This window comes from Podarcis vaucheri (genome assembly GCF_965113315.1).
Source record: "Podarcis vaucheri genome assembly, chromosome: 8".
Taxonomy (NCBI): domain Eukaryota; kingdom Metazoa; phylum Chordata; class Lepidosauria; order Squamata; family Lacertidae; genus Podarcis; species Podarcis vaucheri.
The window spans coordinates 58188171-58205385 of record NC_138766.1 but is presented as its reverse complement, the minus strand read 5'-3'; the positions used below and the strand labels follow the sequence as shown (position 1 = coordinate 58205385).

The window sequence follows — 17215 nt, the reverse complement described above, 5'->3', positions numbered from 1 at the left end:
AGTACTTCTGATGGTGGCAAATGTTTGCTTTGCACAAAATCCTCTTCACCAAAAAGGAAAAGTTTTTACGTCACAAAGTAGGAAGCAAAGTAATCCATATCACTACCTATTCAAGGTACTGTAAAGGTTCTAACAAAATATTTGCATAAGATATAATCTCTTCCTTCTGAGAGTGAGACTAGGCCTAACTGATAGTTTGATGTAACCTTTGACAGGTGGTTATGATATACTGAGTTAGACTTTACAACTGGCCAAACAACCCAAATCTGGACTGTTCAGATCAAATGTCAGTGCCTGATAAGTCAAAGTATTGCAGCATGATGCTGTCAAATGAAGCTTGGGGCAAGGTAAGTGCTATTGCCCATCCTGTTTAAGCAGAGTTAAGCAAACATGTTGACAAGTTACGAAGGTTGCCAAAAATGAAAGAATCTTATAAAATATTGCTGTTACTTAACCAGTAAAGAGGATTTCTGACTTTGAATACTTTAGTAACAAAGCAGGTTTTTTTTTTACCATATCTCTCCTTATGACCCAAATGTAAATTAAACTGGTTCCTGCAAAATTTAATACTTGCTCACATAATTTGGGGGGGGGGGGGTCTCATGTACCATAGTAGTTAACAGTAAAAACTGTTCAACTATACACTTCCATGAAATTCAAATAAATGATTGATCTATCTTTTAAAGGGCTGAAAGATTTTGTGATTATTTAAATGCACCTACAGCAAAGCAAGGTTTGAACATGAGAACAGCTAACTTGCATAAGATTATAAGCTCGAGGGCAGAAGCTGATTACCTACTGAGATCAGGATGGAAATTTCCTTAAAGTTACAGAGATGTCGGAATACATTATAGTTTTCTTTTTGGTTTCAATAACTCTTAAGAGCAAAATCCTCACAGCATTTTTCCAGGAGCAAATTATTCTGACTATAATGGCTTTGCTGGCTTGTGCTACAAAGCTTAATTTAGGAACTACTGGATATTTCTGCACCCAAGATGCTGGATTTCAAGGAACTATGACCCATGTTTGTATTCCAAAATGTTTTCCCCATAATCATCCAATCTCAGTATACCAGATGTCATGCTTTTAGAAGATCTTTTTACACATCATCAACTTGACCCACCAACTCCAGCTGTTAAAATGGTGGGTTATGATTTATGTTACTCTCACTAAAATCTGTGCTTTTTTTCCAAAAAAAATTGCTGCTGAAACTCACCATGAAGTTGGTCCAGTAAGTCACTGGGCAACTTGGGACAGCTCTAAATGGATGCTGGTTTAACAACAGCTGCATTCACCACTTGCAGAGGTGCTAAAAACTCTGACAAGCTGTTTTCCTAGTTGGTTTGGGGGTCGCCACTGGTTCTGGTGCAGGTCAAATAAATATACCCTCACTTTCCTTAATTCTCTTAGATTCAGGAAGATGTCTAGGGTAGCTTGGAAGGGCCTTTGTGAAAACATGCAACTGTAGAGGCCTGGCCCTGGAGATTGACCAGTTGCAGCTAGGAGTGGCTAGGTACAATCATACATATATGTGTGTGTGTGTGTGTAGGCACACACACGCTGGCCAGCTTTCGCTTTGACTTGAAATGTTCGTTTTGGGCTTTTCAGAAGTACATACATGCAAAGAGTGCCAGGCTGCAATGACACCCACTTTAGAGGTGCTGGACCTGTCCTCCAGCATGCTGTGGCTGAAAAGAAGCACTGATTAAAATTCACTTCTGCTGTCAATGCAGTTGCACTGGTTAAAATTCAAATATTCAGTCAATAATGCTGAAGATAAAACTTAAAAGTTCCACAAAGGGTACTTGATTGAATTCCAACTGTACTTTCCAGCAATCTTCACATATCACTAGATAATTCATTCTTACAGGGGTTTTGAGATCAACCTTTTGTTTAGTTATCAGCAACAGTTTCAGTAGCTTGCGCTAGAAGGTCACAACACTTTATAATTAAGTGTGGGTGAGGCAAATCTATTCCTTCACACTGAAGACAGATGAGGCTTCTTATTGAGTTTGCTATAATTCCTCATTATGCTTTACATTTTAAATATTAATAAGAAGGGTGTCATTGGAGAACAAAATACATTATTCCCATTCATCAAAGTTAATAGTGATGTATATGTGTCAATTTATCAAGGTTAACAGTGATTTATATGCATTGTTTCCAACCTATACGACAGTTTATCCTCAGAAAATTAACTTAAGGACATTGTTTTTCTTGTACACTGTAGAACATTTTACAGCAGTGAAGAGCCTATTAAGCTCACTGATAACTGAGGAATGTCATTATCAAAATGAAAGAAAACTATTGTCTTCTAATGGTAGGAAGCCAACTTTGCAAAACAGGCTGAACAAAAATAAACAGAAACAATGGGACTTCAGAATCAAGGTAGCTGATTTGCTCGTTTGGACATTAACTCTAAGCCAGCTGCTCCATGGTTTGTTTCCATACTGGGCTAAGGCAGGAGCAAAGCGGAAGCACTAGAGATGTGCGCACTAGCATGTAGCTCAGGCATATTAAGGGTGAAACAAACTGTACTTTGTGGCTTCTCATGATGCTAAAATGCAACCAGTATTAAATAAGTTGATTGAGTTGCAGTGGTCTTCAGTGAGTGTACTGGAATGCTAAACAACAGCCTCCCCCTACTTGGGCTCTCCAGATGTTTTGACAACTCCCATCAGTTCAAGGCTGGGAAAGACTGAGATAAAGTCTTGTAAACCTACATACTGCTTTACTGTACTGCAGTTACAAGCAAAACAGCTTTCAAAGGCTGGTGTACAACTAAGTTCTACTCAGAGTAGACTCACTGAATTTAATGAACACAGCTAAGTTGGTCCATTAATTTAAATGGGTTTACTCTGAGTAAAACTTAATTGAAAACCACTAATATGTCTAATGGCCTATAGCCACAGCTGTCTCCTACCTCTTTCTTTTGGGTGACTCAGAGTAGACCAACTAACACTAATGGAATAAATTAAGTCATGACTAATTTGACTGCTTTCAATGGGGTTTCTATTAATGTGGGTCAGCCATAACCCCACCCCCATTCAAAATTATTTCATTTTTACTGTTTTCCCCTCAGTATTCTAGATAGTGGTAAATTTCCCAGCTTTATATGCTGTAAACATTCCAGAATTCTAAAAGTCACAATTTATTTTGAGAAGTCCCACAATATACACTCTCACAAACTGATTTAATCTCCAAGAACAAGATCAGCATACTTCAAGTTTCCAGAAAATTCACGTTCTCATTTAAACCAATATTGAACAGTTTCTCAGAACATTTTAAACTTTAAAAAATTCAAAATATTCAGGATTTAACTGAAATATTTGCTGTTCAGCTACTGAAAGTTAAGAAGCCGAAGAAGCCATTGACGAGTGTATGAGCTAGACACTTGCACAAAATTTTTGTACAAGAATGCACACCCAAGTTTTCTTCTTAGTAAATTATTAACATTACTATTTTTTTTTTGTTGAGAAAAAACTCTACCCTGTTACTTATCAAACCTTCTTGTTAAGGGAGAGAAATTCTCAAATGAGTGTGCAAAAAATACATTTATTCCTCTTAGATTTTCAAAGCGTTTACTGTATCCTGGTGGAAAGAAATGTTGCAAAGATATTTCCTGCCTGATTTCAATAACTTTGAAACATTTATGCAACATTACTGAGTTTTTATTTGTTTATTTATTAAATTTATACAGTATCCTCCTAAAGGTTCCCAGGTTTGCAATGACCTTGGTCATTCATTAAAACATATTCAATGAATGTCTCTGGATTATATACAGTAATAGTTAGAAACTTTTAACCCAGCTACATCTTTTTAAAATCAGCAATGAACTGATTGGGGATAATATGCAGTCTTCTCTGCATTTCTCAAGAAAAGCTGACTGATTTTTAGCTGAAGGTACATAAGCATGTATGTCATAGTCAATACAAAATATACATGTGTACAAATCAAATGAAACAAATAAGACTTTGATGGTATCAAAGTATCATTAGGATTACAGTGCTATTTTGTAACATGAAACTTGCAGGATCAGACTTGACTGCATCACACCAAAGATATTTCAGAGGAGCAGATATACTGTAATATGCTATGCAATGCACTTCAGCAATGATTGCAAAGGGACCCAGGATGCATTACGGTGCACTTTGCCCTACAGTTAAGCTCACTGAACAGAAATGTAGTTCTACAGGCCTAAGTAAATGAGATGCTAGGCATGTGATTTGAGTTTCTGCTCACTAAAACAAAGACACCTGTGGGGCGGGGAGTGATTCTGATGGGAACCACAGTATGGGAGGCGAACGGATGCAATCTGACCTGAATCTCCACCGTGCAACTGATAAATTGACCCAGCGGTGGGGGGGGGGGGGAAACCTCGGCAGCAAATCCCGCTGAATGGAATAGGGTGGGAATTAATTCCATCTGGAATGTGCGCAGGGCAATGGGAGCTCCTGCAAGCTGAACAAATGGTTCCGGGGCTGCACTGACGAGACACAGAACCAGAAGCAGTCGCTCCCAGGCAGACTCTCTCCCGCCCTCCACGTGCCCCCTCGCTCTCCCTTCCCTCTCCTCCTGCGTTGCCACGTTCCAATCGATGCGTTCCCAAGCACGGTCCCCGCCGCCGACGCAACGGGCGCGCGCGCGCGCGAGAACGTCGGGGAGGCGTTCCCCGCGGCCCGTACCTGCCAATCACGTTCGAGCGGCTCCTCCCCCTCCCCCTCGCGATTTGCTAGGAGCAGCTGCCAGTCGGGCAATAGGGGCTCCCGCCCAAGGGTCAGCTCGGCGTTCGGAGCGAAGAGAGGAGCCGCGGGCGTCCGCCTAGCCCCGCCCCCCATCGCGAACGAGCTCCCCCCCCCGTCGCGCGCTCCCGCCTCTCTCACTCTCCTCGGTGGCGTTACCTGACAGGAGGCGACATGGCCCCGCGCAAGAGCCCCAAGAGCGGCAGCCCCGGCCCCGGAGCCAGGAGAGGTCAGTAGTGGCCGCCCTGTTATGGAGGGCGCGCGGGCGAAGAGGTGCCTTCCTGGGTCTCCGTTCCCGGCGGTCCTCCGGAGGCGGTGTTGCCGGGCGGGGAGGGTGGGGGTGGGAGCGGGGCCTCTCCTCTCCTGTCAGCGCCGCGCTTTTCGAAACTGGCGCCCTGAAGTCCTCTTGCAGCCGCCTCGCTGCCGGTCCCGAGGCGGCCCCTCAGGAATGCCTGCCCTGGTTTCTGAGGAGGAGGAGGCTCCCTCCCGTTGGGGAAGGGAATGAGGGGCCTGGACGGTGCTGCTGGGACCAGGGGCGGCGAGGGGAATAAAATGGAGCCCGGGATTTCCTCAGGCGGCCCTCCTTCTGAATACAGTGGTACCTCGGGTTACATTCGCCTCAGGTTACAGACTCTGCTAACCCAGAAATATTACCTCGGGTCAGTGGCGTAGCGTGGGTTGTCAGCACCCGGGGCAAGGCAAGTAATTTGCGCCCCCTAACCCGTGGATTTGCGCCCCCTAACCCTAACCCCCAGATGTTGCGCCCGGTGCGGCCGGCCCCCCCCGCACCCCCCACGCTACGCCACTGCCTCGGGTTAAGAACTTTGCTTCAGGATGAGAACAGAAATCATTCTCCGGCGGCACGGCAGCAGCAGGAGGCCCCATTAGCTAAAGTGGTGCTTCAGGTTAAGAACAGTTTCAGGTTAAGAACGGACCTCCGGAACGAATTAAGTACTTAACCCGAGGTACCACTGTACCAGTCGCTGGCTAAACCGCGGGAGGCGAGAGGGCTCTTGTGTCCGCGAGAGCAAGAGGCGGGACTCAGTGGGCCGTTGGTCCCGATCCGGCCCCGGGCTCTCCTTGCGCTGCTCGGCTGCAGGTTGTGAAAGTGCTCTCGAAATCCCTTCGCTTCTGAGCTCCTCCTTGAGCACACAGACTCCGAGACAAGGAGGCGAGGAGCCTGGCTTCGTTTATTTCCCCTTCCACTTGTGTACACAGGTCACACCTCTCAGCTGGGTAGATCCGATTTAAAGAGGCTGCCATCCTGCGCGCACCTTCGGAGCTGGTGGTCTTTCTTGCTCTTTTGAAAATGTGTGGTTTTTGAAGGCATGGGAATATAGAATTGTAGAGTTGGAAGGAACCCCCGAGGATTAACCCCCCTTGCAAGGCAGGCATATGCAACTGTCCCATATGGGGATTGAACCTGCAACCTTGGCATTATCAGCATCAAGTTCTAACCAACTAAGTGATCCAGGCCGACTCTTGTGGAAGACAGTGGGCCTCAATTCCATATAGAGAGACATAGGATTGTGCTGCAGGGTTGCAAACCAATGTATTCTGGAGTGAAATGCCATGGCATTCAATGAGGCTTGCTTCTGAGTAAACATGCACCAATTCTTGATGATAAACACTTGGGGCTGAAATAGCTACTTCATGCACAAACTGGCACAGATCAAGTGTTGACTGACTAGGTTGATGTGCAGGCCCCTGTGAAATATCCCTAACTCTGAATTCTTTCTATCCCTTTCCTTTTCCCACGCCAGCTTTTTGTTGTTCAATTGCCATTGCTTTCTGTAATGCCAGAATTTTGTTCCATTCACAGCCCATTTGGGGACCATCTTCAGGACACATGAGGAGAGGCTAGCTAATGTGGCCTTTTCTTGGGGGATTATCATCCTGCAAGGGTATCTGCATTGTCCATAAAGTGCGAGTTACTGTGTGTAAGCAGAATAAAATTCTGTTCCATTCTGTATTGAATCTATTTCAAAGTGGTATGGTGGCACACCTTTCTCTTGAAGTGGATGTTGTTAACCTTGTTGTTAACTGGTGGTGTTGCATAAACCCACAATAAAGCAAAACTATTGTATCAGAATGGAATCCTTAAGATATTTATCTGAAAGTCCCGTTGATTTTAGTTAGACTTACATGCAAATAAAAGGGCTGGTTTTATACAAAGTGCTGAGGCACTTTTCTAGCACAGTTATCTTTGGGAATCTGTAGTGGATAATCTGGTTGTTGGTCAGAGGTTTTTTTGTTTGTTCAACACCTCTGTTCTGCTGGACACTAAACTGAATTACACAGATGAATTTTGCTGTGATTTGTCCAAAACTCTGTGTAATTAAGTTTAGTACAGCTTTGTGAGGCTGCAATGGTGGGAAACATAGATTTTTCTACATCATTAAATTAGCTGGCTAAGTGCATTTTCTAGGACTTGACACATGGCAGCCTAACCCACAATCTATCTCATTAAATCACCATTGTAGTTTGTTGCCTGTAATCTGGCATCAAGTTTCATGTGTGAGTATAAAATGCTTTCTCTTGATTGTGTGGCAAGACTTGTATCCCTTGCCAGTAAGGTATTTTCACTCCTTCTGTTTGGTTACTCCCTCATCTCTTCCAAAGTGTTTACGTGTCAACTGCCCATTAAAAAAGGGTGAGGTATGACCAGATGGTTTACATTTGCTCTTGTACTGTATTTAAATCAATGTCCCCTCCTTTTCCTTCTCTACTGGCATTTTTAGTGACAGAGAAATGTCTTAACTTGCAGAAGAACACATGCATAAGTGAATGGAAAACTTCATATAATAAAACCTAGTTAGTGATAAGAGGTCAGATGAATGTGTGGCTGGTGTTGGTATGAATGTCTTTAGGGTTTATTTTTCTTTTTTTGCCAAGCTTAAAATACCCTGCTTTTTAAATGTTCCAAGTAGAAAATATCAGTTCTCAAAATATTACTTTCTTCCAACTAAATATACTCTAGATTGGTATACAGATTTTGTGAAAATTAGGATTTTTTTTTTCATTTTTTTACTTAGCTAGTAAAGTGGAGTGTTAGCTGGCAGGTTTTTCTTTTCTTTCATTTTCATTGATTTCATTTCATTTTCTCAACATGGAAAGTGTGCTTTCCTCCACAGATTTTTGTTAAGTAGCTCAGAATTCATAAGGTTATTATCTCTTTCCTTCTGTGACAAGGGAGAATATCCTTACCTAAAGCCCAACCCTAAATGTGTTCCTTCAGAAGCAGGTCCTAAAGGGTTCAGTGGCACTTCCATGCAAGTAAGTGTAGTTAGAATGGTGGCTACCTCATATGCATGTTTCAGAGTTTGTTCTGTTTAGATCAGGCTTCCTCAACCTCGGCTCTCCAGATGTTTTGGCCTACAACTCCCATGATCCTTAGCTAGCAGGACCAGTGGTCAGGGATGATGGGAATTGTAGTCTCAAAACATCTGGAGGGCCGAGGTTGAAGAAGCCTGCTTTAGATCAATTGTACATATATTTACTTAGAAATAAATCCAACCTGTAGCATTAATGTATAGTTAGCATAACATGGCCAAAATTTGGTGGCATTCAGGGCATTCAGGCATATTCCACCCATCCATCCTATACCTGCCTTCCTCAGTTTTCCCACATTGATGATACTTTTGTGTGCCTGTATGTGTTGGTAACAAGCTATATTGAAGATTTTAGAATATAATTGAGTAAACTGCTTTATGTCATATTATCATTCTGTTATATAGACACACACACACACACAACTGTTCACAATCTCTGTGAGCTTACAGGTCTAACTGAAAAACGGCCATGGCTTCCACAAAGATATGTCCTGTCCCACTAACCTTTTAGTGTTTTTTTGAGTATGTCAACAAGTCAACATGAATAAGGATGACTAAGTAGACATTGGGTTTTATTCAGTGTTAGTCCTACTCAGAGTAAACCCTATCCAGAGTAGACCCATTGAAGTGTATGATAAAGGAAACTTCAATACTGTATGTTAATTTTAATGAGTCCTCTGAGTAGAACTTAGATACAATCTGTATTTAGAGTTTCAAACACCTAGGTAGCCTGAGTAAGTTTAGCAGTCATGGGATAAGAGGACAGGTCTTTATGCACAGAGTAGGGGTAAATTGACAGTTTGTACAATGGAGGGACATAAGAAGCAGAAATGCCTGCACTTCTTAATTCTTTGCGCTTTCTATTCTCCTCTACTCTCTCTGGTCTCCACACCCACCCACCACTTAACTCCTTGCAAGGCTTCTCCTCATCCGGTCCCACCATGTAGTTAGCTAGTAAAGTATATCAAGTTTCTCTGCAATATAATGTGGCATTCTCACAGTTTACTTTGTTAAAGCAAGACTAAGACCAACATTCATTAAATATAATGGTGGCATACAGCTTTATTGTGCTCAGTTTTGCCTTTACCTTTAGAACAAACATGCTATGCAAGGAGGAAGGGCCGCTTGGAGTTTAGACAAAACATTGTATCTTTTCTTGGCAATTTCTTACACCCCTTCTGAAACAATGTACACTTTGATATTTCTCTGATTTTTTACTTCTGAAGAAATACTATAGAATATACATTATTATTATTTATTATTTCTGAACAATGAAGTATATCTCATGCTAATGGTTTATTGGATTCTTCATTATAGGCCATTTGTGCAATGTTTTCCTTGCACCAAGGTGATTGTTCCCCGATGAACATCATATACTGGTAAAGTGTGACGATTGCTGTGACTGATAACACTGTTTATTTTGTAACCACACTCATGGATTGATTTGCTGCATGAGAAGTTTTTGTTTGTGTGCTTTAAAATGCTGTGAAATGAGAGATCTAGGGCTGGGAAATCATTCAAATTCATAAATGCTACCTCCAGAGGCTCTAGCCATGAAAAAGATTCAAATTTCTAATCACCAACACATTTTTTCAAACAACTTTAGGCACATGATGATTGCTTTATCTGATTTTCCAGCCCTGGAGAAAAGAAAAGCATCATTTTATAATTCTTTTTAAACCTATGTTGAAGTAGTTGTATTAGTTTTCCTGAAAATATTACTTGCAGTGTTAAATATTTGTTAAATTGTTAAATGCTTGCATTGAAAGAAAACTACTAATGAGTGGTGTGGTTTCGGAATGAACAAGAAAATAACCAACAATAGAATTCTACTTTTAACTTATTTTGAAGATTTATACTCTGCCTTTTAATCAAATGATTTTCAAGGCACTTATTACAATAAACAATCACCATCACCAAAAAGTCACAAATATACACACCGCCCAGCACATAGCTGTCTTACGTTCTGCAATCTCAGTACAACTAGCTGTTGAAGCAGAGTGTTCTTTTGTGGTAGAGTGGGGAAGCAAACTCACTACTGCAGCTGCTCCTCCTCTAGTTGACACTTGGGCTCAAACTGTGTCTTCTAGCCATGGTATTCTACTGGTAGGGCTGGGAGGGTGTACTGCCTCCTAGTGGCCCTTGGCTCCCTGACCAGTGACAAAGGTCAGAGTGCTTCCTGTCTGCTCTGCAGTCCCAAGTAACTGGAGATAATCACTGAAATGCAGCATAGACTGCATTTTACTAGGTCAGACAATTCGTTCATCTCACCCATAATTGTCTACTCTGATAGGCCATGGCTTTGGCTTGCCAGAGTCTCATCCCCATTCCTATCACCTGCTACCTGATCCTTTTATCATAGCAAGGAAGGCCTGGGGGAGGGGGTTGAAAAGAGGCAGGTCTCTCTCCCCCCCCACTCCTGAAACTCCTCCCATGCTCTTGCTTGAGCAGGAGTTCAAAGCTCCTGTTTCAGGTTGTATAAGCACACCTTCGCAACTGAAAATTGCAGAGTGCACACATTTTGTTCTTGTGAAATGAATAGGTTTGAACATATCTACAGTCTCCTTGCATGCCACGCAATCATGGTGATATGTTAGAAATAAGGCATTAAAAGCTTTGACCGGATTGAGCAAACTTTTATGTCTGACAAAAGTCAAACCTATAGGCTGTTTATGCAATTTACCCCTTTTCTCCCTTAAGCAAGGATTTGGAAATATTATTTAATTATATGATCAGACAGGACTCTTATCTCATAGAGCTATTTAGGATTGCAGCTTTTACTCATGTTGCAACAATGGGAAACAGATAGTGAATGCAAAAGAGCATAGAAAGAAAATAATGGTAGTGTTAAAATGCCCTTTTAAGTTTTATGTGTGTCCCTGTCTTTCCCGCTTGGCCTTCTTTTAAGCAGGCTGCCTGAACAGGCTTTCTTGGTATTCATAGTGTGATAATGATGAATATATCACACCCACACCCACTGTACAGTGGAATGAAATATTGCAGGGATGTCCAACCATTAGATCGCGATCTACTCGTAGATTCCTGGCTGATCCTGGTAGATTGTGGCAATTCACTCACCCCATGCACACTCCTCCTCCCTCCAGTGACAATGGGTAGATCACTGCCAGTTTTTTAATACTGGGAGTATGTTATAGTCTCTTGGGAGTTGGACGTTCTTGAAATATTGGCTACAAAAATATCTTATGTATTCTTCCTTGGTGGTGTTGCCATTAGTTGAGGCACAGTATGCAACATGCAGAGGGAAGGCATTTTATGTGCTGGTGCTTACTCTATAGAGCTCCATCTCATCTGAAAGGAGCTTCCAGTATCTGTTCCAGACCTTCCTATTTACTCAGGCCTTTGCATGTGATTAATTCCTAGCTTGGAATAATATATATTGCTGGCTACAGTGAGTGAAAGTTTACAGTAGTTTATTGTTTTAAAGTGTTGTTTTATTATATTTTGTATTTTGGTGAACTGCTCTTATATTCTGTCTACCTTTAAAGAAAATATTTATATACCACTTCATCTGTAATATATGTGCTTTTGCATTCAATTGGAGGATGAGGCCCATTGTGAAGCTAAACTGCTCTACTAACATGAATATGTACTAAAACTGGACGACTGAGATCTGATGTCTCAATAAAACTCATCTAGTTACTACCTAGAGATTTTAACTAAAACAAGAATTCTGTAAAGCCATGTGCTGGGGTATTTTTTGAGGCCTACATTGCTCTCCACTTTTAAAGCACGCTATACAGTACTAGGAGTACTTGGGTTTCAGTGTTAAGTGCAAATTATTCTTCAGCTTCTTCATAGTCTGTGGCAGTGGCGTAGCGTGGGTTGTCAGCACCCGGGGCAAGGCAAGTAATTTGCGCCCCCTAACCCGTGGATTTGTGCCCCCTAACCCTAACCCCCAGATGTTGCGCCCGGTGCGGTTGGACCCCCCTGCACCCCCCACGCTACGCCACTGGTCTGTGGTGCCAGTTTTGTCCTGGCATCTTTGTAGAGTATGTGGAGTTTGTGTAGCTGTTTCAGTTCCATTTATAGATAGAATAGGAAACATGGCTTCATAAGAATGGAAATAGCAGCAGGAGCAGAAAAACTACTTGAATATAGCACCTGTTGCACCCTCAATCTATTCTTCAATACCCACTATCTCACATCTACAAACATAGTCTTGCATCTGTAATCACCTGTATTCCATCCATATAGTTTACTCTGTTAATTTTCTTAAAATGAATTGTGTGACTGGTTGGTACAGATTATACTTGGCCTTGAATCAATGTTTGGTAGTAACAGTAGTACTTCTATCCTGCTTGAGACTTGTTTAAATTATCACTATACCATCTCCTTAAAAAAATGAAATGAAATGTGTTATTATATTTATATCATAGCTTTCCTCCAAAGAGCTCCCCATTTTACTCTTACAACAGTCCTGCAAGGTGTATTAGATTAAGAGACAGCAATTGGCTCAAGGTAATGTAGTGAGCCTTATGTTTGAGTGGTAATTTGAACCCTGGATTCCCTGGCCCAGTTCCAGTACTCTGAATACTACAAACGCCACATTGGCTCTCATCTGATTTTTCTCCCTTGTAATCTATTGACTAAGTACAACTTTTCAAACAAGTGTATGTATTTTATGAACTGGAACGAGTGATAAAATTGAGATAAAATGATTTTTAGAGTGTTGTTACTAATTAATTTTCCAGCCTTTTGCCTGAATTACTTCTCTGGATTAATTGATGAACAAATACCACAAGAGGTGAGCAGTTATGTGATTAGGGGTTATTGTGTCATTTATTCTCTTCAAAGAGCTGCTTTTATACAACTAATTTGTAATCACTATGTTCCATTGACAGTGATGCTTTGTCCCATGAAATGCAAGTAGTCTTTATGATAACATCTATAACCACTTTTAAAGTACTTTTTAAGATGACGCAACGAGGGTGGATAATCTGTGGACCGTACCCTGCCCCCAAGAGTTTTTGTTACTGCCAAGGACCCCTCCCTAAACATACCAATAAAAAGAATCTGAAAATTTCTGTAGGAGGTCCCCTGCTTTTATTCTTTGATGGACAGATTTCAGTGGAGGATGGGAAGTTTAATTGCATGAGGAAGAGTCATTTCACTAATGCAATGCATTCTTTGGATACAAACCTGTTCTGGAAAATGTCATGAAATTTCATTTCATTGGGTGACCTTGAGTTCTTTGTCAGTCTTTCTCCATTCTATACTATTATACAGTGGTGCCTCGCAAGATGAAATTAATTCGTTCCGCAAGTTTTTTCTTCTTGCGAGTTTTTCGTCTTGCGAAGCACGGTTTCCCATAGGAATGCATTGAAAATCAATGAATGCGTTCCTATGGAAACTGCCTTCAGACCAGGTCCGGGGACAGTCTGTCCCCCGACCTCTTCTGAAGGCTGGGGGGGGGGACAAGGGCTTTTCTTCCCACTGCCAGCCTTCAGAAGGCTGTTCTGAAGGCTGGCAGTGGGAAGAAAAGCCCTTCTCCCCACCTCCCACCCCGCAGGCTCCGGGGACAGGAGCGCTTTGCTGCCGACCGCCAGCATTTTAAAAGCCCCCGCAGTCCCGGGGCAATTTTAAAATGCTGGCGGGCGGCAGCGAAGCCTCCGCTGTCCCGGGGCAATTTTAAAATGCTGGCGGGCGGCAGCGAAGCCTCCGCTGTCCCAGGGCGATTTAAAAATGCTGGCGGGCGGCAGCGAAGCCTCCGCTGTCCCAGGGCGATTTTAAAATGCTGGGGGTCGGCGGTGAAGGCTTCACTGCCGCCCGCCAGCATTTTAAGATCGCCCGGGACTGCGGAGAAGTCTCCGCTGTCCCGGGAAGGCAGGCGGGGGGGGGGAGCAAAGACTTTTGCCCCCCCGCCGGCCTTCAGAAGAGGTCCAGGACCTCTTCTGAAGGCTGGCGGTGGGCGAAAGTCTTTGCTCCCGACCGCCAGCATTTTAAAAGAGGTCCCCGGAGATTTCCCTATGGGCTTTCTTCTTGCGAAGCAAGCCCATAGGGAAATTCATCTTGCAGAACGACTCAAAAACGGAAAACTCTTTCGTCTTGCAAGTTTTTCGTTTTGCGAGGTGTTCGTCTTGCGAGGCACCACTGTATGAATAATTCTCCCTTAGATCTGCTTTTTCCCCTAACAAAAAAGGTTCCATAGGAACGCATTCTGGCCAGTTTTTTATTGTGTGAGTTGGGTTATCTTGACAATATTCTAAAATGAAAGCTATTCAGAAACTCCTGCCTATTCAGGAACTCTAGGAGTCACAGTTTCTCATAGGAAAACTTGATAATTTTACTTGCTTTGAGACATCTATGGGGGAATGGCTGTTTGACTTTTACGTGCCATGTCTATAGGATCCTCTCTTCCCATATATGAGGGGTGGCTAAAGGTTCAGAGCTGCCTCTAGTATTTGCTTGCTTTAAATTGTGGCATCTCAGAGAATATATAGAGATCATGTCTTTGTAACCATCCTCAGCTTAAATGTTTCATTCCTGTAGAAAGCCAGCATTTAGGATCCTCAATGTTGCAGTAGAAGTTACAGGTGCTTCAAATGAGGGGTACCACTGTACTTGAACTATCCCCAAGATAACTCCCAAGGTCAAAATGTAATTCTATATTGATTATGAATTGTAAAGGTAGAACCCGTAAAATATACAGTGGTACCTCAGGTTAAGTACTTAATTCATTCTGGAGGTCCGTACTTAACCTGAAACTGTTCTTAACCTGAAGCACCACTTTAGCTAATGGGGCCTCCCACTGCTGCCGCGCCGCTGGAGCCCGATTTCTGTTCTCATCCTGAAGCAAAGTTCTTAACCCAAGGTACTATTTCTGGGTTAGCAGAGTCTGTAACCTGAAGCGTCTGTAACCCAAGGTACCACTGTAGTTGCATGCCCCTAGTTAAGTTTTTGTAGAAAGTGTTAGAGCCATGGAAAACCTTTATGGTTGTTCTCTGTGTAGCAGGTGTAATTTTTGAAAATACGGTACTAATTGTGGTTGCCCAGTTGTATGAGGCATTTTTCTATTAGCATTGCACATTCCTAAGTGATGAAGTGCTGCACAATGTGAGCTGACAGATGTGGTAAAGAGTTTTCAGATGTTTTGGATATCATGTAGAACAGCACCATGTTGAAAGTTTCCTGCAGCTTACACAGGGTGGTTATAAAACTTACACCAGCTTCATGTACAGAAACCAGTGAGATTCACATGATATTTTTAAAGCAGTAGTTTGTCTGGATATTCTCCTGTGTAATGACTAGACTAGGCCATACCTGATTCTAGACTTGCAGGTTGTGCCCTTCTGCTGGGGGGAGGGGAATCAAAAGCCATCAGCTGGAGCTAAAGTCAGGCAAGTTGGAAGCTGGTTCCCCAAATGCAAAACAAAGGTGTTGACCAGTCAAGAGAGTTTATGCTGTCTTTGAGTTTCAGGGGCCAGTGTTGGTCTTGAATTTTTCCTTCTCTGCCTGAAGAGGGCTTTGAGGCCTGAATAAGGTATGGGAGAGAAATTCAGTTTCGTTCACATTTAATGTGACTCTACCTAATTTCCACTCTCTGAAACAATACGTGAACCTAAACGCAGCTTTCTTTTGAAATTTACACTTCTCTGGATTCTGCAGCAAAAAAGAAAAGTGTGTAAAAATGTATATATTTTGGGAACATGTGCATAATAATAATAGGGAAATTGCTTAGCAAAGTGCATTTTAGGAGAAATGCACATTAAAATGTTGATTTGCATTTTCATGACTTTAACATAAAAAATTGCAAACTGTTACTGAAATGTGGTGAGCTGAACTTAAGATTTAAAAATTGACAGACTCATCCATCCCTAGGCCTGAGTTTAGGAACGAACCATGGAAAGCTGGAGTCCCTGATATCCTTGGATGTTTGCTGCTTGGTTCTGCATTGGGAGCAGAACTAACCTGTTATAAAGGACCTTGTGAAAACTGTATAGTTGCCAGCTAGCTATCTCAATATTTTTTTCTTTACAAGGAGTAGCATTTAATAAATGAAGTTATTTGGCTCACCCTGTGACCTATATTATCGTTAACTACTCTATTGTACTTAATGATTCAATTAAATTAACTGAGCCATTTATTAATTTATTCATAATAAATTGATTTATTGCCTGTTTCCTTGTGTATGCATAGCCAAATCACACTAGTTAAGGTCTAACGTTTTACTCAGTTTGTACCAAAAAAACATGCTGCAGCCGTATAGTGCAGTTGCTTCAACTGATTTTCTTGCTGTTCTTCCCTATAAAATTGTTCTGAACTTCACATTGATGACGGGTCCAATTTATCTACAGTCAATAAATATATGCATGTATGGATTATAGTTTTATTGTTGAGGTAGATTTGCTAAATGGGATTTTTGTACCTTTTTTTCTAACATATTTAGATTTGGCTGTTAGAAAACAAATGCCATAGCTTCCTGAGGAGAGAATTGTTGAGGCATTAGCAGGCAGGTTTTGCCTCAGAGCTATTGCACCCTGCCCTACAGGAAGCTGGGTTGGTCCCATGGTGCTGTCACTTTTGAACTACTCAGCTGTGTACTGGAATGTAGTTTCTTTGAGAATGAAAGGGTTTTTTATAGGCATTCTTTGGCTGCTCTTTACCATTAGCATGTAGGCAAATTATTCACTCCTTAGTTGTGAAACACTCTTCTCCTAAAGCACGTCGGAATTCAAGCCTGCAAATCTTCCAAAAATGCCAACAGTCTTTATTATTTGGGCTAGAATTCAACAAGTTAGCTGGGGGGGGGGTAGTGTGTGTGTGTGTGTGTGTGTGTGTGTGTGTAATCTAATGTTTACACAATGCTTTCTAAAAAGCTATCAGAAGGAAGTTTTCAAAAAATTGAAAAGGGGCTATTGACAATATTTCCTGCTTGAGGAGAGCTACAAACTAAAGCATGTTTATAAATATTAGTCTTTCACCAAACGCCATTACCTTCCAGTTCAAAGCTTGGTTTGCATATGTTGAATCAGAAGGCAGCCTAGCTGCATGTGCCTTTTTTTCTTGCCAGTGACACACAATCCTTAGTAGTACATAATACGTGTGTTAGTGCCATTCTGTAATTGTGGACTACAATTGTGTCAAGTTTATAGCTAGAAATGCACCCAAAAGTCATCCGAT

General features: G+C 41.9%; 1 protein-coding gene across 5 annotated transcripts in view; it reads left to right on the top strand.

Annotated features, from left to right (window-relative positions):
• Positions 1-4801: 4801 nt before the first annotated feature.
• ASPH (aspartate beta-hydroxylase) overlaps positions 4802-17215 on the top strand; it is a 31843-nt gene continuing 19429 nt past the window's right edge. For 2 of the 5 annotated variants that reach the window (XM_082234034.1, XM_082234035.1), the window contains exon 1: positions 4822-4971. In XM_082234034.1, coding sequence (XP_082090160.1) covers positions 4917-4971 — 55 coding nt within the window. In that variant the 5' untranslated portion in view covers positions 4822-4916. Of the gene's footprint in view, positions 4972-17215 lie in introns of all 5 variants that reach the window. The other 3 variants (XM_082234037.1, XM_082234036.1, XM_082234033.1) reach the window with 3 other exon arrangements.